The sequence below is a fragment of the Dermochelys coriacea genome, chromosome 1 (assembly GCF_009764565.3).
Source record: "Dermochelys coriacea isolate rDerCor1 chromosome 1, rDerCor1.pri.v4, whole genome shotgun sequence".
NCBI lineage: Eukaryota > Metazoa > Chordata > Testudines > Dermochelyidae > Dermochelys > Dermochelys coriacea.
The window spans coordinates 157,601,371-157,628,261 of NC_050068.2; the positions used below are offsets into that span (position 1 = coordinate 157,601,371).

The window sequence follows — 26,891 nt, forward strand, 5'->3', positions numbered from 1 at the left end:
GGTGGGCAGTGCGCTGCCACAGCACCCTTGCCCCCCAAGCTGGAGCACTGGGGGGCTGGAGGACTAGAGCGCACACAGGGAGTGGTGCTAAGCAGGGGACAGGGCCACGCCTGGCTGTTTGGGGAGGCCCAGCCTCCCCCACCCTATGCAACCTGCTGCCCATGCCCCTCCCCTTTTTCCCATTCAATCCATCCTAAATACATTATAACCATTTAGAAACAGTGGCACCAAAAGGACCCAAACTGATTGGAGGCCCAATGTATCGTGTGTGTGTGTGTGCATGTGCACATACACACACACACACACACACAGAGCAAATGACAGTCCCCAAAGAGCCCACAGTCTTAAATTTAAGACCAGATGCAACAAGTGGGTATAACAAGAGGATAAGGGTAACAGTAAAATACAGCTATCAGCATGCTATAGGTATGATGTCATGTTCTATTTTTACATTATAAAAGCATGTGAGTAGAGTTGTCCCATCTGGCCACTTGCCCAGTCACTGTCAGTTTGCAGTGTTTTGTAGACATTACAGTAAAAGTGGGGTCTCTCGGCAGAATTAGAAAAGGGTGTGGTTTCATAGAGTAGTGCAAAGATGATGATCGATATGTGTGTCAGTGACTCTCTGTAACTCATGTGACAAATGCTGGTTTCAGCATGAACGCCCTCTCTGCAACTTGCACTGCCCTGGATGGAGGAGAAGCTATAACAAGGGAGGCAACAGGGCAGCAGGCCACAGTCCATCCATACTTCTGGGAGAAGGGAGAATGAAAAATCGTGCTGAGAGACTGGCAATATAACCGAGATTGGGATTTTCCACAGAACTTTGGGCTCCACATGGTTAGCAGGCCACACCTCTATCCCTTCCATTCCACAGCTTTAAATATAACTTTCCCTCTTCTGTGTGCTTTGGGTGGAAGGAGCTGATTTAGCTCTTGGAGTCTGCACTCTGTTCACGTCTCTCCCTATTAACTTCCATTGATGTCAGTGGGAGTTAGAAGCCTAAATACCTTTGCTGATCTGGACCTTAGTGTGTCTGTGCTTCACTCCCCCATTTGTAGGCACTTCTGTACCTCACAGGGCTGTTGTGAGGATGAATATGTTAGATTGTGAGGTGTTCAGATACTGTGGTAATGGAGGCCATACAAGTACCCAAGATAGATAGCCATCACACTCTGTTTCCTCACCAAGATGAGTATTTATCTGCACGCTGCTTTGTTGGTGTTCCTCCAGCTGGGTTAAACTTGGATTTTGTTGCAAACACCCAATTCAGCCCAAGTTGGTTAAGGTTCACAGGCCTTTTGAGGAAAACAAGCCGTTTTGAGCAGCCCTTGGCTGACAGTTTAATGACAAAACCACATGAAGCTTGGTGATTTTTTTGAATGAGTTTATTGTGAATATTTGTGGTGGGTTTTGCACCTGAATTTCAAAGCAGAACTCATGGGCTGCAAACATTTGTCCCCTGCTCTGGTTACAATACAGTTGCAATTATTTGTAGTGTAGACAGAATCTATTCGTTCCCCGACTTAGCTGTATTTGAAGTGTAGATAGGCCATAGCTGTTTATCCTTCTATTTTTAAGCTGTTGTCATTTGGCTCCTGAAACCTACAATGTATCTCTCTGTCCCTTTAAGGCCACCAGTCAGATCAATCTGAGATACCTAGAACTGTTGTCAGAGTGTGCAGATGTCACAGCAGGAGATGGAATCTGAACCTCTCTTTTGCTTACCTTGCTGCAATCATTTCACAAGTTCTCCAGTCATCATATCTTTCAGTCTGGACAAGATCTGAATTCCTAATGTAATAATCAAAAATCTTTAAACACCAAAGCACTTTCGACAGGCCCATCTGTGTATCATAAAGTAATAAGAAAAGACTAACCTCGTTTTACCCTTTTGCAGATCACCTTTAGTGCAATGCAAATTTATGGTGCTTTAAGAACAACAAACATTGTAACATACATTATGGATCTGCTCCAGCATCCATTCAAGCAATGACCAAACTTGCATTGACTTCAGTGGGAGTGGCAGTGGGTCCTATATATTATGTCAGATCTCTGCAAACAGGTAAAAGGGAGGGGGAAAGATTTGTTAGTTTAGGAGGCATAGAGAACAGACAATCAAGTTTCTACAGAAATCATCCTCAGGTGGCTTACTTACTATAAGTCTTGGAATACTGGTTTCTAGACTGAAGGAGTCACTGGGCTTTTCTGTAGTTTTTTTTTTTTAATCCATGTTTTGGTTTGTTTTTTTCCACTTACATTGTCAGCTGTACCATAATTGATTACAACTGAGGCTTCAGTTCCTTAATTGTGATGGTGAAAAATATTCCCGTAGGCTAGATAGCACTGAAGAATTGAGGGCCTATTTCCAAATGTGGATGCTAAAATTATGGCACCCAGTTCGGCATTGAGGTGACTGTGTATCAGCTCAAGTGCTCCCGTGCAAAACTGGTACCCAGCATACATGTGCAACATTGAAAATCAAGCTCCCTGATTCTAACGGTTGCTTTTTCCACTCTTTTCCTCTCAGCTCAAGATGGCTTTTGTGTCCACACTGAACAGGAAGATCAAGAACTCTCATTTGCAGAATGGCATAGATACGGAAAATCAGGAAACCAAAACCAACTACACATGGCTTCCTCCCAACTTGCCCAGTAAGTGCACATGGAAGCCAGGGAAGCCCATCTCTGAGTCGCCGCATTCCCACATGCCCTTGTAAGTAACTCTCTTGTGCTAGTTATGTTCAGACTGTTTTATATCCTCCCTACTGCAGGAAATTCAGGGCCTTCCTCTGTGCATCAAGGTTCCACTAGAATGTTCGTAGTCAGAATTCAGCATTTAAAGCCATGATTTTATGTCTAAAAACTGCTATTATTTTTCCCAAAAGGGGGTCCTCTGATCCACTAATATTTCCTGTCCACTCACGACTGCCCCTCTCTTTCACCATGACGAGTGTTGATTTCAACTGGAATTCTGGATGCCCAGCAGCTCTCCTGCAAACCAGACCCATAGGAATCTGAAGTTAGGCACCAGAAAACAAGGCACCCAACATTAGTGGGCACTTTTGGAGACTACAGCCATAATGAATATAGAACCTTCTAACCTATTGCTTCCACACCCTCTATATAGATTTGTTAATGTGTTAACTAAGGGCCCAGTTCGGTCACCTTTACTCACATTGAGGGGTACCTTATTCTGGAAGCAGTCCCATTGAAATCAATAAGACTACTCATGGAGTAAGTTACTGGAACTCAACATCAGTAAGGATAGCACCATCAGGCGGTAAAGGAATATTCAGTTTCCTCAAATCAGTATCAAGGCGACAATCCTTCCTCCAGTGCCCAGACCAAGTAACTTGACAGGAAGGAAGGGGAATCTATTCTCCCAATCCCACAGGCTGCATCATGGGAGCAGGGCCCACTTTATGGCAGCTACTTCACAGCCCTAGCATTCCTTTGCCATAGAGAAGGGTGTCAGGTCTTACCAGTCCAGTGCTGGACCTTGTCACTGCCTCATTCTCCCCTTTTGCGGCTTCCCAATAACTGTCCCCAGACTCTCATATAGGAAAAACAACACCCCTTCTTGGGCCTTGTTTATTAAAGTATCGCAATTCAAATATCTCAAATCCAAATCAGACTTCCCCCACTCCATGGTTTGTTCAGTCCTTTGTTGGGCTCACAAGTTCTTTCCAAATCCCTGGTCCTGCTGCCTGATGTTTCCTCAGCCTCCTCCCTCATCATGCTTTTGCTCTGGTCCTTTGTAGCAGGTAGCTCTAGCCAGTCCTTTTCACCAGGCTAGAGCTGGGAGCTCCATCCTTTCAGACCCTGGATCCCCTCTTGATTCCTTGCAAAAGCCTCTGAATGTCTTTCGCCTTCATTGCCCTTGTGTCAGGGCTTCAGGCCCCAGGGTCTCTCAAAGCTCCCTCTGACCAGGGGAACTCTGTCAGGCCCACTCAGATTCTCTGGAGAGACCTCCCCTAAGGTCTTTCCTTGCCCCTGGTCTCCCACTCTCTGCTGGAGTAGGCTTCATCCTAGAGGAAGCCCCATCTCCTGGCCTACCATCACATGATTCCTGATAATCTGACCCAACCCAAACCAACCTTTGGGATCAGATTGCAAGGCATAGGGGAGGCTGAGCCCAAATCCCTTAAAGGGCCAGTCCACCCTATGATAAAGTGGATCTACAAAGTAAGATTCAAGGATCCCATTCCCTGATTTACCACTTCCTTGCTCTGACCCCCAGACCCATCCTGTGGTAGACCAAGAATCTCTACAGACCTAGGCTCATAATAGTGCAGAATTTGTGCCCCAAATCATGCACCCAGGGCCAGCAACTTGCCCTGATTGCACTGAAAAAGTGCAAGATGCTCCTCTGAATGAACACCTTTTCCACGTGGTAGAATTTGTTTGGTCTACACCAAGTGGCGGTGATGTGAGGCAACATAAAATAATTACTAATACTTTTCACTCCTATCTTTTTGTTCGAGGATCTCAAAGCATTTTACAAACATTAATTATTAGGTGTTAACCCACCCCACCCTTTTGAGGTATTATCATTTTGCAGATGGGGAAATTGATGCACACAGAAATAAGTGACTTTCCCAAGGCCATAGGGAGGCTATGGCAGAGCTAGGGATTGAATCCACATTTCCTGAGTCCTAGTCCAGTGCCATGTCCCCAGTCCCATCCTCCTTCTCTGTTTCCTGCCATATTGATGTAACTCGCTAATGCAGCACTGCCCAAAAGAAATGTGTGACTCTTTAATGGTCCTGCAAGCCAACCCAGACAGACCTATAAAAATAAGAGCTTCCCCAAAAGTCCAGAAAGACTACCAGTCCCCAGGTCTAACTCTGAACAACTGGTGGGCCTAAGACCAAAGGTAATATCAATACAGGATTTGATACATCTTCTGACTGGGCAGCATTTCCTGTCCTTGCAGGATAGATGGACTCAATGAATTTTTGAAGGTGTTCTAGCAACTGTCACATAGCCCATTGTTAATTGGATCAGAAACTAATATCTTGGGCCTGTGTCTACGATGGGCCCAATCTGGAACCCGTCATCCAAACACTTCTAAACTTTGGGGACATCTGTATCTGAATTTTGCAGTTTGAGGCAGTATCTCATCCTAATATAAAGTACCATGACGGATCATGTGCCTCTCAAATGGCAATCTGAAATAAGGCTGCTCCATATGGAAATCAATTACTTGTTGCTGTTTGACACTGAGGCAATTCTCTTTACTAGTACAGCTTGAACAAAGAAAGACCCTCTAGGCTTTTGTTACTTGGGTTTCTTAAAATTGGTGATGCAAAACAATTTTTTAATGTGTGCATTTTGTGACTGTGGTATTCAAAGTCTATTTCCCAGTGAGCAGCTACCTCCTTTAGAGTGTCCATGTGATTTATTAGGCAATATCAATTAGTTTTACAGAGTTCCAGGACTATCAGAGCTGCATGTTGTTAAAACATGTTGCTCAGAGATAGTGAAAATCTCACGTTTCTTACACTGCTTCTGAAACTTTGCAATTGTTCCTGCCTTTCTTGCCAGTGACAGTGCAATGTGGTGTCAAAGCCCTCCTTCCATCTTTAAACTGAAAACATGGAATACCAGTGAGAAATTCTGAATGACTAACAAAGGAGATTGTTCCACCCTTTGTCGTTAACTGTGATGTATTTAGCCACCTGATTAAACAATGCTTTGGAAATATAGGCTCTAAATTATCTTATTTATTTGCTGAATGTCTAGTGACTAAAGGAGCAGCTCTTTCAGTCAAATCGGTTTTCTTTTCAATATGCATGCTAACTGGGAATAACTTATTCTTTGGCAACATATGCTAGCTCTGGTGAAATATGAATGAGAAATGAAGCACATGTGCAAATGATCATCTTGCAAAACTATTCTGGATCCCTTTTACCCAAGTGTACTCCTTGTGTCTCTATCCCGATTCTAACTTGCCCTGATTCCTCCAGAAACATGGCACTCTTTATAAAGTTAAAGAAAATATGTACTACTCAGACTGCACTTATATACACCTTTGTATAGCACACTCTCTAGGGATATTTGGTATTTCTATAACAGGTTTAAAAAAAGAACTAGATAAGTTCATGGAGGATAGGTCCATCAATGGCTATTAGCCAGAATGGGAAGGGATGGTGTCCCTAGCCTCTGTTTGTCAGAAGCTGGGAATGGGTGACAGGGGATGGGTCACTGGATGATTACTTGTTCTGTTCATTCTCTCTGGGGCACCTGGCATTGGCCACTGTCAGAAGACATGATACTGGGCTAGATGGACCTTTGGTCTGACCCAGTATGGCTGTTCTTATGTTCTTTTACCTTGGTGTAAATGTCTAAATACAGACTACATTCTGGATTTCTATACCCAAGAATACATTGTGCAGTTCTGATCCTTGGGCAGTCTCAAGAACAGCTGATAGCAGCTGGTGTAGCAAACCTCCAGACCTGCTGAGAGTCCAGTATAGATTGTGAGGGAGATTAGAAAAAGAAGAGTAGATCTTGGATCAGATGAAGTGGGTAATTACCTAAAGCTTCAGAACAGCACAGGTTTGAGCTGGTTCTTACATTGTCTGAGCCAGTTATGCTGCCTCATATAATCCAGTTAATGACCAATCAAGTCTCACATCCTGATATGATGAGGTTTTCCTCTGGGCATTTTATACAGTAGCATTCCTCACAAAGTAAAAGCAGGATTTCTGAAGTGGAACCCTCTCGCTCCCACTAAGACACAGAACTGAAACTAAATGCAGTGATATTGCAATATCCCCAACAGCCATTCCAGTGAAACAAAGGCATTTCTCAGAGATCCTTTAGGCTCACACATTTCACACAGCTTGGAAGCCCTGAGCCTAGACTCCCCCGCTTTGAAGAGCCTGGGGCTGGCCTCCTTAGCCACCCTGGATCCTGTCTGGGGCATAATAAAGCAAAAACTTTGTGCCAAACCCCACAACCGGGGGTCCAGCTGCACTGCTGGGGAAGGCAAAACCTCCCTTGGCCTATTATACCTGCCACCCATGGGTCAGGGCTTTGTCTTATATAGGTGTCTATTACTCCCAACTCTCTGTCCCGCTTTTTCACATTTGCTATCTGGTCACCCTAGTAAGGAGTGTCCACTTCCCTGCCACGCTGACAGTTTCTGACTGCTGGTAAAGTCTTCTGACCATACCCGCTCCCCTCTGATCCTTGTCACTGATTTCTGGAGCAGAGTGAAAATGGCTCTGTATGTGTGTGTGTGTGTGTGTGTGTGTATATATGTGTATATATATATATATATATATATATATATATGTATATATATATAAATATATATAATCCACAAGTATTGGTTTGAATTGAAAAATTTGGCCTTTGCTTGCACCTCTCCTGTATTGCTTTCTGCAAACATAACCCACTAGTCAGCATGTGTTACGTGTCCCAGTCTTGGCCAAACCAGAGAGGCTATAGGTCTATTACAGCTCTTATGGTTTCAGAGTAGCAGCTGTGTTAGTCTGTATTCGCAAAAAGAAAAGGAGTACTTGTGGCACCTTAGAGCTCTTATGGTGAAAGCTCTTTAGCTTAAACTGTAGGAACTCGTGCTTGTAGCTCTGGAGGGCCTTAGTTCAGTCCCTGGTATGAAGGCTGTTCATGTGACGTGAGCATTTGAGCAGTTGTTTTACTCTTGGAATGTGAATTTTGAGCTCCCATGTTTGAACACTTATAGGTAGCAGAAGTGCCATGACAAATCCACGTTGGAGCTGATGTACAATGAACCCAGCTGTACAATGAACTCATTGAGAGAAGCCATGGGCTAGGCCTGTGAATGATTCCTTGTGTCTGTCTGGGGCCTAAATATGTCTTTTTAACTAACAAATTTCCCCCTTTCTTCTGCTATGACTGTTTCTCTTCACTGTCTGCTGGTCACTAGTAAAGGCAGTCAGTATATTTTATAAAGGTTGCTGTTTAATTCTACAAAACACCAGTCAAGGCACAGAGGCAGCTAACTAAGCCAGACAAGGATTTGACCACACTATTCACGCATCACACAGAGTTACTTTGTATATGTGACAAACAAAGTTAAATTTTAGCTCTGCACTCACCAATAAACTTACTGTAGCCATTTCTTTTCTAAGAATGATGCATTGGGTAAGGTCTCTGGGGCCTGCATAGAATCTCCTAACCCTCCTTATCAGCTCTCTTCTACTATATGATCACCATTCCCTGAGATTCAAAGTTCTCAGAGCATCTTCAAGCCCTTCTCCTGGTAAGAGGAGTTATGTACACTCACTACAGAAACAAAGCCATGTGGCTTTTGGGACCAATCTTGACTAACCAAGACCACTCACATTTTAAATATCAAGTACTGAGTGTACGGAGTTGTGATCAATCCATAGAGTGCAAAAAAAAAATGCAACAATATTTGTCAGTTTTGAAGAAGTAAATCTGTATTTACTATCTTTATCACCAGCAGGCCATATACATCTTGGTTATTTCAAGGATGACATGGGTTCAGAGTTCAAATCACAATAGCAAATATGGGGTATGTTTGTATATCTGAAATTGAATGGGAGGTGAACAACTCTGGATAGCTACCCTCTTCAGAAGAAAAGTACTGAGAAGACCAACGCAAGACAATGGCTCAGCTCTGCTTTAAGATGTGGATTTAATAAACAAACCCCTTGAGTAATCTTTTTTTCTGTAAGAGTAAAGGGTCCAAGGACATAAACTCCCAATCTACTTGGCCAAAGGCCATTTAAATGTGTGTCATTTGCCTAGTAGCAGTGATATGCTCTAGTTCCACTGGAGCTGAACAGATAAACCCGGGCTGGAAGGCTATATTGCACCAGTCTAACTGAGAGCAGAATTTAGTCCTTTGTGGAAAAATCAGAGTTCTCTGCTACATGATAGGATAAATATTTCTCTCTGAACAAAGGGAGTTCAGGTCCTAAACTACTGTAAACTGGCAAAATTCTATTTAAACTGATTGACACTAGATAAAACTCTGGCTCTGTTTGTGTTATAGACATGTGGACTGACACTCATATATTTAAAAAAAATACTTGACACAAGTTTTTGAGGTTTGCTACTTAACTTTTCAGTACAGGCATACTACCTCCTTAATCTGCTAAGGGCATAGATTTGGATATATCGACACTTGGAGCTGGGGGTGTGATTCGCAGCTTGAGAAGACATACCTACACCAGCTCTGATCAAGCCATTGTGCTAAAAATAGTGTAGCCACAGGGTCGTGAGCAGCAGGAGGGGTTAGCCACACCAAATACATGTCTATGGTCTCAAAATGAGTACATATTCAGGGCAGCTAGCCCTCCCACTGCTCACACCGCCACGGCTACGTTCTATTTTTAGCACAACAGCTCACTCAAAGCTAGTGCGAGTATGTCTTCTCCAGCTTGGCATTATACCCCCAACTCAAAGTGAAGACATACTCCAAAGAATTTGCAGCCATAGGCTCTTGGCAGAAAAAGCTGACAAGACTGATGTTTTTTATGGGACCAGAAAATAAAGGCACAACCAGTCATTTAAAGCGCACTGAACTCCAGATCTGGTTTATTCACCTGTGCACTCTTATTCCAAGTGAGTTATCAGAGTGAGTCTGATGCTAATAAACACATGATTCTCTAGCTAATGCTCTGGATTTGTGTGAATGACAGACTAATTTTGGTCTAGAGTATCTATTTAAAATCTTGTTACCTATGAGCAGCAATCCTTTGTTGGGATTTTACTCGCATACCCTTGTGGCATGAGAATTTCAAAGAATTCCTCTTTGGGGATGTATTTGAAGTATTGAGTATCTGAATTATGACAGCATTGTCTTTAAGCCTTCCAACCCTTTAATGCAGTCAGAGCCTTTCTGGGGGAGTGCATGGCTCCTCTAGGTCAGGCTACAGGTGGCCTCACACCAGGTGAACAGGTTTTTTTTACTTTCCTGGTCTCTCTCTAACTCCACCTACTTGCAAGCCAGAGAAGAAGTTGGGGAAGGGAAATTCATTACTATATACAGATGGGTAAATCTACTGTTTCATCTGGGGGGGAGGGGAGGGGAAGTCATGCATTATGCAAGTCAGCATGGGCAGCTTCATTCCAATCAATGATGCTAGGAACTTTGACCCACCTGTGTAGCTACAGTTCACTTAGTATCTATGGAAAAGAGCACAAGAAGAATAGATGACAGGTGGGCCCAAAAGTTCAGATTCACATACCTCCTGTGCACACACAGTGATGTGCTGGCAAACTTTCAACAAGGGCTCCCATAGAAGTTTTCAGCCTCTGCAGATGGTGCATGGGCCATACCTTGTATAAAATACATTCCCCCTACTAAAAAAAAATCAATCCATGTTTCTGCCCCTCTCTTGGCCATGTATTTCATGACCCACTGTGCTTAGCCCTTGAATGGAGGCATTTCTAGTTAACTCCCTTATCTGGAAGCTTTTCCTCAAAATAGCAACAGTGGTGGCAGGAGCTGTCTTGCAACCTCTCCTCTCAACAGTGGCTTGCTGGGTAAGCAGCTCCCTTCTGATAGAGGTCGAGTTGGTCAGCTGGGGAATGAGTCTCCTTAGGTTCTTGAGATGGGTGAGACTTACCTGACTGCTTACAGCCTTCTCTTGTACGTCTGTGAGTGGGTCTTAGCTAACTAGTATGGCTGGGCGAGCACCAACTGGCTCACAGACAACTGAAAACGTTAACACACACTGCTGGCCTCAACGTTTTTTGCTCACATTCACTGTGCAGATCCCATATAACTGGCTTATTTTATGTAAAAAGTGTGTGTGTGTGTGTGTGTGAGAGAGAGAGAGAGAAAGAGAGAGAGAGAGAGCGAGAGAGAATCTTTAGATCAATCTCAGCCTTCTGCTGAAGCCCGGCTTATTTTTATTTTTATTTATTTTTGCCCTATCTATCGAGTTACATAAGTTTACATTTGCAAGGCTACCTTCACAAGGAAAGGGGCTACACATTTCTATTTATGAAAGCCAAAGCTGAGCTTTTCCTTCATGGGGGCTAAAAGGCCAACTCTGGTAACAGGTGGCTCTTTGAAGCCCCTCTCCAGCTGATCAGTGCATGCACAGCCACAGGGCAAGGGAAGTAAGAGGGTGGAAGCAGTAAGAAGGGACATGTTTGGTTTTTGAATGGGCAACAATGTTCTGTGAGTCGCATCCCAAAGGCAGCTAAAATGAAGTTATTCATTAGGCGGTGTGTCTGATCTAGGGGATGGTGGTATTTCCTACCATTATGGCACACCCTCCTGTAGTCCCGTTGACAGAGATTGTTGCTTTTTTCCATCACTGATGCCTAGCATCATTAGTAACCTAGGCAATTAGTATGGTCGTGTCCTGGAATCAAAATCTCCCTCAGCCCTCCTATCTTGCAGCTCTCTTTCTCTCAGGTTTTGCTCTGGTTTCCTTTTTATGTGGATTTGGATGACAGTAACTGTTACCCTCAGTATATTTTTTTCTGCCTCCACTAACACAGGCCGGAAGAAACAAACATCCTGCCGAATATTCTGAAGAAAGTTGGCCGCACCCCTCTGGTTCGAATCAACAAGATTGGGAAAGCCTATGGACTGAAGTGTGAGCTCTGTGAGTATCCGATGTCCACTGCTCTTCTGTCAGGTTTTCTGAACTGAGTGGCAAGCTCAAAAGCTGTGGGGGGGGAACAAGGCCTCTTTTATAAGAGAGTCAGTAACTAACTAAGGGTTGGGAAAGTGTGAAAAGAAGGTGGAGAAATATGGCATATCTGGGATACTTCTAGACCTTTCCATTACAGTTATTTATCAGAGCTAAAATAGTGGTCTGCATTTCAAACTGCAGTGTAACAAGCATCTGACTGATAGTAAGCCCGGCCTTTATCCAGTAGATGGTCTTCACAGGAAGACTCTTACTACTACTATTACTAGCCCCACTGCCCAGCTGCATTTTTGTTACTGCTCGAACCTACGTATTCTGTGATTTTAATCTCCATTTTTAAAAAATAGGATGTGTGTTGTTGAGCTACTCAACTACTTGCAATACTGAGTGCAATTGAGGAGTATCCGGGTCACAGGGTCAGCAGTTTTGGAGGGAGAAGATCTCAGAGCTGATGTAGCTGCTGCTCCTGTTCTTTGGCAGAGCCTGGGGGAACAGCAAAACAGTGCAAAAGAATCTATTCTGTTTAGCCCACATTAGTGTAGTACCTGAACACTACACAATCTCTAATGTATTTATCCTCCCCACACCTCTGTCAGGTAGGGAAGTATTATTATCCCCATTTTATGGATGAAGAACGGAGCACAAAGAGGCTGAGTAATTTGCCCAAAATCACACAGAAAGAAAGGGGACTGGAATGCAGATCGCTGAAGTCTTAGGCTAGTACTCTAACCACTAGACCATCCTTCTCCTTTAAAGATGTCAGCATCTCTCTCCTGCCTGCCCATCTTCCTGCATTAGAGAAAGACAAGCTGGGTGAGGTATTATCACTTATTGGACCAACTTCTGTTGGTGAGAGAGACAAGCTTTTGAGCCATACAGAGCTCTTCTTCAGGACTGGGAAGGGTACTCCGAGCATCACAGCAAAATGCGAGGTGGAACAGATTATTTAGCTTTAGCTTGTCTCTCTCACCAACAGAAGTTGGTGCAATAAAAGGCATCACCTCATCTCTCTAATATCCTGGGACCGACACAGCCACAGCTACACTTCATACATCTTCCGTAGGGTTGCCAGGTGTCCGGTTTTTGACCAAAACGCCCGGTTGAAAAGGGACCCTGGCAGCTCCAGTCAGCACTGCTGACTGGGCCATTAAAAGTCCAGTTAGTGAAGCTGGTGGGCTCCCTCCCTGCTGAGTGTGGCCTCCAGAAGTAGCACCATGTCCCTCAGCTCCTAGGGTGAGGAACTGTGGGGGGGGCTCTGTGTGTTGCTTCTGCGTTGCCCTGAGCACCGTCTCTGCAGCTCCCATTGGCCGGGAACTGAGGCCAATGGGAGCTACAGGGGCAGCGCCTGCGTGCACCGCATAAAGCCACTTGGCAGCCCTTATGCCTAGAAGCTGAGGGACATGGCGCTGCCCAGAGCCTGCATCCCCTCCTGCATCCCAATCCCCTGCCCCAGCCTGGAGCCCCTCCTGCACCCAAACTCCCTCCTTGACCCCAAACCCCTGCCCCAGCCCCCTCCCATGCCCCAAACCCCTCATTTTTGGCCCCACCCAGGAACCTGTACCCCCAGCCCAGAGCCTGTACCCCCTCCCACACTCCAACCCTCTGTCTCATCCTGGAGCCCCCTCCTACACTCCGAACTACTTGGCCCCACACCCCAGTCTGGAGCCCACTCCTGCACCCCAAACCCCTCATTCCCAGCCCCACCCCAGACCCTGAACCCCCAGTGTGAGCCCTCAAACCCTCCCACACTCCAACCCCCTGCCCTAGCCAAGAGGTTCCTCCGGCACCCTGAACTCCTCATTTCTGGCCCCATCCCAGAGCCCGCACTCCCAGCTGGAGCCCTCACCCCCTCCTGTACCCCAAACCCCTGTCCCAGACTGGTAAAAATGAGAGTGAGTGAGGATGGGGGAGAGTGAGCAATGTGGGGTGTGTGTGAGATGGAGTGGATGGGGGCGGGGCCACAGAGAAGGGGCAGGTGTGGGGCGCAGGTGCTCGGTTTTGTGCAATTAGAAAGTTGGCAATCCTAATCTTCCTGCATAGCTTCTCTTGCAAGGCTGAACTAGGAGGCCCTCAGATACAGTGGTACTGAATATTTTTAAAGACTTTAAAACAGTTCCTTTCAAAATAAACAAGACTCATTGATTACAAGTAATATGACTTTTGGCTTTTATTTCCCATACAAATTCATGATTTTTTCCATTTTTTCCCCCATAACCAAAACACAATTCTTTATATAATTTACTGTGACAAGATGCTAGCCTTAATCATAATAACCTCCTCTCTTCCCACTTCATGATGGAGGGAAGCAAGGATTCCCTCGAGTTACTAACACTTTTGCCAAGATAAACAGAATTGGTGACTGTTCAAGCTATTTACTGTGATGTTTCACTGCATATTTCAAACATGCCACACCAATCTGCATGAGTTCACCTAGGAAATGTTAAAGATGAATGGGAAGGCAAAGATTCAAATTGAATTGAGCCTGGATTTGTGTGCTGAATGTCTGCACTAACTACACAGCTGTCAAGCTTTATCCAGCTCCACATGTTGCATTTCTCACAGATGAGAGTGGCTGATTTCCTGCATACATCCTGCCCCAAGCACTGGTGGGGATAGGAAATGGAGCAGCACAAATCTTGGTAGCTGAAGCAGGAGTATGAGTACTGAAGGGTGCGTGGGTCAGTGCTAGTGGTCACTTGCAGCCCCCAACTAAAACCTCTCCAGTGCATCATCAAGGATCTACAATCTGTCCTGAAGGACAACCCATCACTCTCACAGATCTTGGGAGACAGGCTAGTCCTTGCTTACATACAGCCGCCCAACCTGAAGTAAATACTCACCAGCGACCACACACCACCTAACAGAACCACTAACCCAGGAACCTATCCTTGCAACAAAACCCTTTGCCAAATATGTCCACATATCTATTCAAGGGACACCATCATAGGACTTAATCACATCAGCCGCACTATCAGAGGCTCTTTCACCTGCGCATCTACCAATGTGATATATGCCATCATGTTCCAGCAATGCCCTTCTGCCATATACATTGGCCCAACTGGACAGTCTCTACACAAAAGAATAAATGGACACAAATCAGACGTCAAGAATTATAACATTAAAAAATCAGTCAGAGAACACTTCAACCTCCCTGAACACTCAATTACAGACCTAAAAGTGGCAATTATTCAACAAAAAAACTTCAAAAACAGACTCTAATGAAAAACAGCAGAACTGGAATTAATCTGCAGACTGGACACCATTAAATTAGGCTTGACTAAAGACTGGGAGTAGATGAGTCATTACACTTATTAAAAACTATTTCCCCATGCTAATTTTCCCCCTACTGTTACTCACACTTTCTTGTCAACTGTTTGAAATGGGCCATCCTAATTATCACTACAAAAGATTTTTTTCTCCTGCTAATAGCCCACCTTAATTGATTGGTCTGTTAAGAGCTGGTATGGCAACCCCCATTTTTTCATTTTCTTTGTGTATATAGATATATCTTCCTACTGTATTTTCCACTGCATGCATCTGATGAAGTGGGCTTTAGCCCACGAAAGTTTATGCTCAAATAAATTTGTTAGTCTCTAAGGTGCCACAAGTACTCCTTGTTCTTTCTAAATGATAGAAAGTAATTGTAGATTGAAATAAGAAAGATTTTCCTTTGTCTAATTATTAGTTAAATTGAAGAAGATCGGGATTAATATAAGAACTGAAAAGTGGATAAGGAACTGGTTGAAGGGGACACTACAATGGGTCACACTGAAATGTGAACTGTTAGGCTAGAGGGAGGTTACTGGTGGGGTTTCTCAGGGATCAGTCTTGGGGCCAACCTTATTGAACATTTTTATTACTGGCCTTGGCACAAAAAGTGGGAGTGTGCTAATAAAATTTGCAGATGACACAAAGTTGGGAGGTATTGCCTATACGGAGAAGCACCAGAATATCATACAAGATCTGGATGACCTTGTAAACTGGAGTAATAGAAATGGGATGATATTTAATAGTGCAAAGTGCAAGGTCATGCATTTAGGGACTAACAAGAATTTTTGCTATAAGCATTAGTTGGAAGTGACAATGGAGGAGAAAGAGCTGGGGGTATTGATTGATCCAGGATGATTATGAGCCATTAGTGTGATTTGGCCGTGAAAAGGCTAACACGGTCCTAGGGTGCATCAGGTGGGGTATTTCCAGTAGAGTCAGGGCAGTGTTAGTACCATTATACAAGGCACTGGTGAGACCTCATCTGGAACACTGTGTGCAATTCTGGTCTCCCATGTTCAAGAAAGATGAATTCAAGGTGGAATAGGTGCAGAGAAGGGCTACTAGAATGATGGAATGGAAAACCTACCTTATGAGAAGAGACTCAAAGAGCTTGTCTTGTTTAGTCTAACAAATAAAAGGCTGAGGGGAGATATGATTGCTCTGTATAAATATATCAGAGGGATGAATACCAGGGAGGGAGAGGAGTTGTTTAAGTGAAGCATCAGTGCGGACTCCAGAACAAATACATATAAACTGACCATCAACAAGTTTAGGATTGAAATTAAGCGAAGATTTCTAACCATCAGAGGAGTGAAGTTCTGGAGCAGCCTCCCAAGGGGAGCAGTGGGGGCAAAAAACCTAGCTGGCTTCAAGACTGAGCTTGAGAAGTTTATGGAGGGGATGGTATGGCAGGACTGCCTCCAATGGTGGCTGGCCCATCGGTGACTGCCTGTAGCAAAAATCCCCAACAGCTGGAGATGGGACACTAGATGGAGAGAGCTCTGAGTTACTACAAAGAATTCTTTTCCTGGTATCTGCCTGGTGGGCATTGCCCACATGCTCATGGTCTAACTGATCACCATATTAGTGGTTGGGAAGGAATTTTCCCCCAGGTCAGATTGGCAGAGCCCCTGATGGTTTTTTGCTTCCTCTGCAGCATAGGGCATGGGTCACTTGCAGGTTTAAACTAATGTAAATGGTGGATTCTCTGTAACTTGAAATCTTTAAATCATGATTTGAGGAATTCAGTAACTTAGTCAGATGCTAGGGGGTCTATTACAGGAGTGAGTGGGTGAGGTTCTGTGGCCTGCAACCTGCAGGAGGTCAGATTAGATGATCATGATGGTTCCTTCTGACTTTAGTAAGAATATCTGAGTAAGAATATACATTACAATTTTAAACCTAACCAGTATCTCATAAGTGACTTGCCACAAGATGTCAGAACATGTTAGTATTAGAACTGAGTCTAATATTTATTTAATTTTCTTTCTCGGTATAGGAATTAGATACAGTGCTCCTGTCAGATATTTTTAAGTTATTGTCTGCAAAAACACTAGTTTTCAGTTGCCTAGGTAGGCCCTCGAATCATGGTTAAATTTGCAAACTCCCTCACCCCCGTCTGAAATGGCGACCCATGCGAGGCCCCATTGGCCTGACTGGAGCCACACCCTCCTCCCCAATATAAAAGTCAACCTACACCTATGGGGGGAACAGATTGTTTAGCATAAGTAGCTAACACGTACTGTAAAAGACCATTTCAAGGTGAAGTGGCCAGTTAACACCTCTGCAGTCATAGGACATGGGGTTGTAGGTTAGAGATTGTTGTAATAAGCCATAAATCCACTGTTTTTATTAAGTGCATGATTTTCAGTGGCTAGCAAAGTTATGGATGTAAGTGCCCAGGCTCTTCTTTTGAAGATGTTGTGCAGGTTTCCTTTGGGGACAAGGACTGAGAGGTCAGATATAGAATGGTCGCTTTGTGAAAAGAGTTCACACACAGGTGACATGGTGTTTTTGTCTTGTATCATTTTTCTGTGTGAGTTCATTCGAGGGTGTCGTGACTGTCTGGTTTCACCCACATAGTTGTTATTGGGGCATTTACTTGCCTCACATGGCATTGCATGAGTTTCAATGAGCCTTCTGGTATGTGTGATTTCACTTTCTGGGATAGCTTCAGTTGGGGAAGCTCCTCTCAGACTCCAACATGTGCCCAACAGGTAAATAGCTAAAAATTTTTTTACTGAGTTTATCAGTAAAATATATGTTAAAGACAAAATAAATATAGCAGGCGTTACATTAGAAGTGGGTCTGTGAGCTGATGGAGGGGTCCAATTGTCTAGCAGGAACAGAAGTCTCTTACTGTGTGAGGAGTTTACCTATTCCTTTCTTCATGTCAGGCATGTTAGTAAAAGGATGGAGGGCTTTGCATTATTAAGATTAGAATAAGTTACATCTTTCCCATTTTATTTGGACCTGATGGTGACCTGCGGAGGCTGAATCAGGTTGTCTTCACTTTTACAAGGGCAGCAAGGCCAGGCAGCAATTCTTGTATCCGATACGTTCTTTAATTGCATCTATCTGTTATAGGTTCTTATGTGGTTCCTGTCACCACAGTATCTGAGCACTTCACATGTATTTATATACCTTCACTACACCCCTGTGCAGTAGGACAGTGCTATTATCCCCATTGTACAGATGAGCAACTGAGGCCATGTCTACACTGCAAAATTATGTTGACCTAATTTACGTTGGCTTACAGCCACCACCCACCGCAGTTACTGAATTGCTTGTAGAAAGAAAAGGAGTACTTGTGGCACCTTAGAGACTAACAAATTTATTAGAGTTGCTTGTGTGTGTGGACACTTGGCTCCTTGTGTTGGCAGTGCACGTCCTCACTAGGAGCGCTTGTATCATTGTACTGTCAGTGTGGGGCATTGTGGGGCTCCTGAAAGCCAATAGCAATGAACATAATCAATGCAGTTTTTCCACTGATGCTGCGTCAACCTAATAACATTGACTGTAACGCTACGCCACTAAGGGAGGTGGTCTTACTAAATCAGCGTAGAGAAGCACTTACGTCGGTGGGAGCCAGATTTAAGTGAAGACACTTCCACAGCTAGGGTGATACAAGGCAGCTTATGTCGACCTAACCCTGTAGTGTAGACCAGGCCTGAGGCCCAGAGACTAGGAGCTAGATTCACAAAAGAACTTAGATGTCTAAATGCCAGAATCAGACCTCACTGAGATTCACAAAACCCCTGCTCAGCTGCCCCTCACCCATGTAGGCACCAAAACATGCTCAATGTTTTGCAGTAAATGTTCTCTTGGCCCCTATGAACCTGCCTCTGAGCACATGCACTGCAGTCCCACTCCAGATGCCCCAGAGCGATGCACAAACCGGGCAGAGAGAAGTGTTCCTCCACCTAACTCACCTGCAATGCCCGATCCAGTAGGCATGAGAAGCTTACACAAGATGCTGGGGGAAGGAAGGGCAGGACTTCCACAGTGCAAGAGCTTTAACAGGAGAGACTGAGGAAGCCCTGCACCAGAATATCACATAACCCAGTGGTTAGAGCACTCACCTGAGAGATGGGTGACCGCTTTTCAAATCCTTTCTCCCCATCCAACAGAGGGGCACCTTGACTGGGGGGCTTCCACATCCCAGTGAGTACCCTAACTACTGGGTTAAAAGTTATGAGGCTTCTTCTACTTGGTAAAATGGTGCAGCTGCCTGGCACCAAGAGAGGATTTGCAGCTGAGAATCCCAAGCAGAGGGAGGTGCCTCCCTGCACTGTGGATTTAGGTGCCTATCTCTGAGAGAGGGGCAGGGCTTAGCACACATTGGCTAGCCTCGGCAAGGAGCCACCTAGAATGCTGGCTTTTATGGATCACGTTCTCGGGTGCCTGTCTCTCCCCATTCACTGTACAGGGAGCCTAGATGCTGAACTCCAGCTTTGTGAATCCCAGTGATTTTTCAAGGTGCCTAAAAGCTAAATGTGATGACACTGAGCATCACCAAGCTTAAGTTTGGTTGCGAATCTAACCCTAAGTGACTTGCCCAAGGTCATATAGGAAGTCTGTGGCAGAGCAGTAATTGAACCTGAGCCTCTTGCTCCCTTAACCTAATCTCTATAGAATTCTCCCATGAAGAGTTTTAAAATGTCTTTAAAACAACATAGGATCAGCTCCATAAATGACATATAGGATTATGGGCAGTAAGAGATCGCCCGCTTGGTGTGGGTGATTTGGAATGGCAGAACACTGATAGCTGTCAAAGGCATCATTAGCTCATGTACGGGTACTTGGTAGTGGTCTTGTAGATGCACACTGAAATAAAGCACAAATAAAAAGATATAGGTCTTTGTATATACTTGGTGTTTTGTATTCTATCTTTCCCATAATATTCATGTCTCTTGTCCTGCTCAAGTGTAGGGTGTTTTTCTGTGAATACAGCTGGGTTGTATTTTCTTTCTGCTAAAGTGTGTGGCCATAGTTTTGTGCAACTATATTCTCATTCAGACAGAGATAAACTTCAAGAGACTTACTGGAGAATTCATCCCTGCCCTTCCAGTAGCACCTTCACATGCACAGGGAAGAATGGCTTGTACCTCCCCTCTTTAGGGGCTGCCAGAGTCCGGTTTGACCCCTGGCACAGTCTAAGGCATGGTCTTACTTAGGGCTGTGCTAACTTGCACCCCTATTGCCATAACCTCTATGGAGCTTGCAGCCATGGGGAATTGCCAGGGTGCAGAGCTGTCCCAGCTACCCCTCCTCCTGCTCTGATTCATAGAGGTGGAGCTGGCCTTTGTTGCTTTGCTTGCAGCTGAGTTGAATTGGATTTTTTTTCTCTTGGCTGTATGTTGGTAGAATGGCGTTATGATGTTTCTCTGGGCAGTCAGATTGAGCATATGGTTTCCAGTGCCTTAACATGTGAGGGTTTATTTTCTATGCATGTAGCCAGTGGTTTTTTTTGTTTGTTTGTTTGGGTTTTTTTGGCTGAGTAGAACCAGGTTGTGTTCGCTTCAAAGCTGAGATGGAGTCTTTCCCCCCGACCTTTGTGAGCAGAGTTGGGTTGTTACAGTCTCTGATGCTGATAGAGTTATTCTGTGAGTCAAGTACCTTGTATTGTGTCTGGATTTTGCTTTTCTGTGAGTAAAGCTGAATTATTGTTTCTGTGTAAAAGTCGGGTATATTTTTAGTGAAAAGACATATTTGTATTTCCCTGAGGAAGTGTGCGTGTTAATTCAGATTAGTTTGTTCACTCTAAAGTGCAGCAAATTAACTATATTGAACTGACATACATCCACGTTAGTTTACTTTTCTTTCAAATTAACCGTGCAGCATTCTAGGCAGATATCTGCTGGTGCAATGTTCTGCCAGTTGACACTATGCATGCTGAGATTTTTCTTGCTGTGCAATGTGGGATGCCTCCTGGAACCTACAGGAATTCTGGGACTTGAGGGTCAAAGTAAAAAATTCCCATGATTCCTCTCCTGGCATCCACGTATTCATCTGTATTTTGCCAGCACGATTTTAGAACTGCTGTCAGGCAGCATGGTGGAGGACACACTGCTGAGCATTAGGGTAACTACCTTCTCAAAAGGCAAAAGTGGGATACATGCAGGAGCCCTACCCGCTCTGTACCCCTGCCTTGCTCCTCCTCTTCCTCCATGGCCCCACCCCCGGCCAGGCTAGAAGTTGGAGCCTGGCCATGGTAAGAGCCGCCCAGGGAGCACAAACTGCTGTCGGGAACCCCGGATCCTGCATGCCCTGGGCGGGATGCCCAAAAACGGCCCCTGGCCTGCATCCCCGCCCCTGGGATGCACCACCCAGGGCAGGTGAAGAGTTTGGGGCTCCCCACAGAGGCCCAGGCTCCCTGGGTGGCTCTTACCACAGCCCAGCTCTGGCTTCTGGCCTGGCCAGGGCCTTGGTGGGGAAGAAGGAGCAGGGGGTGGGACCTCATGGTCAGGGGAGCTGAGGCCCTTCTCAGCCCCCCACCCCACGCTGGGAAGAGGCTGGCGCTGCCCCTGAGTCTCAGGCAGGTGAAGAGCTGTGTCACAGGGAATCATTCAGCCAGGGACTGGGACTTGAACTCTGCACTTCAGGACTGTCCTGCCCAATTCAGGATGTGGTCACCATCCTGAGCGCCACGGTCATGACAGCCATTAATTCAAACAGAATGAGGTATGTACTTTGACAGTTGTGCAGCCAGATGAGTTTGGCTTGGTGGTTTTGGCTGCCAGGCCTATATGGCTATAGGTGAAGGAGGAGCAGAAGGATGAATTCAAGTAGTTACTTCTGCAGGGCATTTTCCTGGAGCAGGTTCACTTGGCTGAAAGCCCTTTATGGTCTCAAAGACTTAGCAGTGACTGGTGGGACAAGAGGGTGACTCAGAACTGGGATGACCAACAGCAGCAGCAGAACTTCAGGAGGTGGACGGCTACTTTCCTACAGAGACCTGTGGAGAGCTCACCCCGGAGCTGCAGCAGAAGAACACCAAAATGGGAGGTCCCCTCAGCATGGAGAAGTGTGTGGCCCTCATCATCTGGGAGCTTGCCACCCCTGATTGCCACTGGTTAGTGGCTAGCCATTTTATTGGCAGATCAGCTGCTTGGCCTGTTGTCATTGAGGTTTGCCATGCTGTTCAGAGGGAGCTGCTGTGCTGTGTGACACAGCTCAGCAATGCACAGGAAAGTTATTGATGGCTTTGCACAGATGGGGTTTCTGAACTATATAGGGTCTATTCTTTGCCCCCCCGCCCCGCCCAACACCACATCAAAGACTTTATCAACAGGAATGACATGTCTCATTGCTGCCAGGGCAGGCTGATCACTGTGGAAGGTTCACAGCTATTAATGCGAGGTGGTCTGGAAAGGTCCATGATGCCAGGATCTTTAGAAACTCAGGCCTGTTTGCTGGAATGAGCAAAGGGAACTTTTGCTCTCAGGATACCATAGACATTAGTGAAGTTGATTCCTCCTGCCATTCTGGGAGCCCCAGCTTTCCCCTCTGCCTCCCTGGCTTATGAAGCCTTTTGCGGGACACTTTGACAAGAAAAACATTGACTTTTAACTATATCATGTGTGGCTGCCGAATGAGAGCAGTGTGCGCGTTCGAAAGACTGAAGGGAAGGTGGAGGTGTCTCATGGCAAGGCTGGATGACATGCCTCTTGTGATAGCTGCTTGCTGCATTTTGCACATCTGTGAGAGCAAGGGAGAGAGCCTCATGGAGGGGTGGGAGGAGTAGATGGAGAGACTTTCTGAATGTTATGGACAGCTGGAGGGAGTGCCTCTGCAAAATGCCCCAACTGGTTAGGGAAATAGAGTCAGGGAAGTGTGTTGCTCCTACTTTGAGGCCAGGAGTAGTTGTGGATAATGAATGTTTTGTACCCAAAGAAATAACTGAAAAGTTTGTGCATTGATTTCAGGAGGAACTAGCTGAAAGCCCATGCTGTTGCATGGGGGCAATTCATAGTTGTGTGTAAAAACGCTGCAGATCACCTGAGAACTTAAAAATTGGATAGTAGCAGACAATCTCAGTGATGATTGAACCTGGTGAAATCCTGGACAAAAAGAGCTCTCAACCATGCTTGCAGCTGCTTCTATTGCTTCACACTGACTCAGACATTCTAGGCTTCAGAATGACACACACGCACAGTGACAACCCTGGGATCTTATTATATAGATTAATACTATGGGATAGATATTCTAATTGATGCAAGAGAGTTGTTCTTCAGTGAAATTTTTTAGCTTCTTCTTTGCCTTGTCCCATCATTTGGGGTTGGTGGTTCTTGTTCTTCATCCCAATATTCTTATCAAGTGCGTTTTCCAGGCTGACGCAAAACTTTTTTCATGTCCTCCTTCAGTGTCTCAAACCACCTTTTTCTAGGTCTTCCTCATCTTTGTGCTGGGATTACTAGGTCTTGTACTCTCTCTGGCCAACATATTCCATGTCTCATTGTCTCAGATGATCCAGCAAATGACATAGTTAATAAATAACATCACTTGAATAAAAAAATAACATAGGGCATGCATCATGTGCATCAGGTCCCTTTCCAGGACCATGCATTCCATTCTGATTCTTTATGAATGCTTCAGGAAACCATCCCTTCACACTTCTGCCTTCATAACCCTGTATTGGGATACTGTCACTACGGTCCCTGAGCAGCATCTTTTGCTTCGCTTGGAGGATTGCTAGTCTTTCAGCAGATGATAAGGCTCCTGTATGTGCAGGCTGTAGCACTGTAAGTGCTAAGGGAAATCAGAAAAAGCACAGGTAGTTGTTGTCCTGTGGCTTGTCTCCGTGCTAACAAGGAATAAATGTTTGTTTTCTCCCAATTGTGGGGTCCCATTCCCATCTGCTCTTCCCACTCTGAGGTTCATTTCAAGATAAGACATTTCCCAGTGTACCTTTTCCCTGGTATAGGGCCTCTGTATCAAAGGCTGGATGAGTTGGTGTTGCGAGGTTGGAGGGAGGGCAGGCAACAGGGGCAGATTATTAAATGCTTGTGCACCTCTGCAGGCTGCCCGTACCTGGAGGTTGTTACCAGGAGGCATGTCCCCAGGAGACACAGAAGGGGCTTGTTCAAAAAGGCAGTGGGCAAACCAGGAAGATATGGAGTGCTGCTATTTACCAGGATGTTGTCTTCCCGGCTGGTGCAGGACTGGAAAGGAAACATAAGTTATATGAGTGGCCTTACGTTTTCTTTTATAACACCTGTCGATCAGCACAAAGTATACTGCAAAATAAACTTTTGCAGTAACTGGTATGAACAAGGGGTTAACAATGCTGTGAGAATGACTAAAAATAGTCATGTTTGCCTTTTGGAATGTCCCTGTAGCCTGATTTTGGCAATTTACCTCATAAAATTTAAACCCTGAAAGTACATTATCTACTGATTTGTTTTCATAAGGGCGTTCCTTGCAGAGTATGGTCCTAACAACTCAGCATGGGTTAGGGTGACACAAACTGGCTCTTAGATTGTAAATTCCTCCCTGTCTTCTCCCTGTTCTGTTCAGCCTGAGCTCAGCTGTTGGGCTTCAACAAACAGGGCCAGGTTCTGTTACCCCTCCTCTCCCTGAGTAGTAACTTACTCCAAAAGTTGTCCCGGCCTCATGGACTTCAGCAGGACCTCTTGTGGAGTAAGGTCCCAATCCTGCTCTGATTGAAGCCAATATCAAAACGTTGGCTTCAAAGGGAACATGAACCAGCTCTGAGGTACTACACAAACAGAGTAAGAGTATGAGAATCTGGCCCAATGATAATTATTTATTTCATTAGCTAGCCTAGAAAAACAGCACAAAAAGTTACTTTCAAAGTTCTACATCTTTATAAATCTACAACAACACAGGAACTGCTGCACCAGAAAAGGCCAATGATTAAGGCTGTGAGTTTGCAACAGAGGTCGTGGAAGTCACGGATTCTGTGACTTTCTATGATTCCATGAAATTCTGTAGCTGCAGTGGCCAGTGTGGCTGATGCCAGGGCCACCCAAGCAACTGGCCCTGGAGCCAGCTGCTTAGGCAGCCCTGGGCCCAGCCAGTGCCGGAGTCAGTTGCTCAGGTGGCCCCACAGCTAGCCAGAGAGGCCACTGCTGGAGCGGCCCTGGGAACAGCCGCACTGGCTGCTGCTTGGCAGCCCTGGGCAGCTGGCCTCAGAGACTGCCCTGGTAGTGCCTGGTGTGGCTGGCCCTGGAGACTGGGGTGGTGGAGCAGCGACCGGAGTGTGGCCCCGGGGGTGGCCGGAGCAGCTGGTGCTCGGTGGCCTCAGGCATCTGGCCCCGGGGCCTCCCAGAGCAGTGGTCGATGGGGCTGGATCCAGGCTCCCTCAGTGCAGCAGTGCCCCAGGGACCCCCCAGAACATCGGTACCCCAGGTGGCCCTCCAGAGCAGCAGGGGCTGCAGGGCCAGGGCAGCTAAGATTTAGTCAGGGGGTGTTTATAGTAAAAGTCATAGTCATAGGCCGTGAGTTTTTGTTTATTGCCCATGACCTGTCCATGACTTTTACCAAAAATACCCATGACTAAATCATAACCTTAACCATGAGCCGTGCACTCACTTCTTCCATCTCTGACACTGGCTGCTTTTGGATGCCTCAGAGGAAGGAGAAACACCCACTTTATGACTGTGTGACCCAACCTGGCAATCCTCTTCTGTCCAGAAATGGGAGGGCTGGTAGTTCATAAAACAGACTTAGAAATCTGGCACTTGGTAGTAGAACTTGTTATTATTCTTTTACTTGAATTTTACTGAATAACAAATGCTATTAAAATGTAAAACAAACAATATCTCTTCATTCCATCTCTTATGTACCTGGCCCTTATACTATAGACTAATGCTGCAGATAATGGTGTGTGTTGGGAGTTTGCTAGTGGTTAATTACAATGACATATTATTATTATTATTATTATTTGGTGTTCTTGGTGAGGGGTGAATGTTAAGAATCAGAGAAGAACTGATATGTTTCTCTGTGTAGAAAGTCATTCTATAGTGATGGTTTTAGCATATTTGATAGCAGGGATAAAATTTTATGCAGGCGAGTTGGATTTGGGCTCATCTGTAATTTGGGCTCCCCTTCAAATTCTAGTGGCAAAGTGCGAGTACTTCAATGCTGGGGGGAGCGTGAAGGATCGAATCGCCCTGAGGATGGTGGAGGATGCCGAAAGAGCTGGGATCATAAAACCTGGAGATACACTCATTGAGCCAACATCAGGAAACACAGGTAGGAACTGGATTTGTGGCCCTGCATTTGGACAGCATGGTTATGGAATAGAATGATGGCCTGATATTTTTGAGTGGGATACATAGGAGGGGATGGGATGGAAGCTTTTGGAGCCTTTCAGCTCCTACTACAAAGAAGAGGGGAAATGAGGCTTGCTAAACCTTTTCTGTTAAATGCAGTTTTCCCTTTGTGATGTTACACTCTATATGATTTTACAAAAATATGCTAATGAGTGTGAATATAATGTAACTGGAATATGCTTCATGCAAAAGGTCTCTTGTAAGATATCATTACAAAGCTTATAATCTACTGAGTGTGGTCATCATATTTTTATAAATGTATCACTCTTGTATCTGAAACTAGAAATATGAAATATAACTCTGAGGGCCTATTGTAATTATGCAAAGTGTGGGTCATTAATGGTGGTTTGGAATCTTGATGGCTCCCATTAACCAGGACAATTGACTGTAGATGGCTCTGTTTACTTGTAAGTCTTCCTGTATACCGGTGTGCTGGCAAGTGGGTAATGAAGTCTTACAGTGACATGTGATCATGTCACCTGAACTGGAATCCATCTTTAACCTGGTGTTTTTCCATTCAGAAGGAGGGGTGGGAACCCAGAGAGGAACAAAGGATTCCTGCTTTATGCAAAAGATATATAAGTGGGTGGAACAGAACAAAAGGGGCAGCCATCATGAGAAATCCCCTAGCTACCAACTGAGCTGGAAAAAGGGCTGTACCAAGGGAAAGGATTGTGCCCAGACTA

The 26,891-nt window shown here is 45.1% G+C and overlaps 1 protein-coding gene across 1 annotated transcript in view; it reads left to right on the plus strand.

The window, feature by feature from the left end:
* Window positions 1–2,089: 2,089 nt before the first annotated feature.
* LOC119861414 (cystathionine beta-synthase-like) overlaps window positions 2,090–26,891 on the plus strand; it is a 66,414-nt gene continuing 41,612 nt past the window's right edge. Inside the window, exons 1-3 of the mRNA XM_038416535.2 lie at window positions 2,090–2,715; window positions 11,481–11,587; window positions 25,991–26,125. Of these exons, the coding sequence (XP_038272463.1) occupies window positions 2,537–2,715; window positions 11,481–11,587; window positions 25,991–26,125 (421 nt within the window). The 5' untranslated portion in view covers window positions 2,090–2,536. The remainder of the gene's footprint in view (window positions 2,716–11,480; window positions 11,588–25,990; window positions 26,126–26,891) is intronic.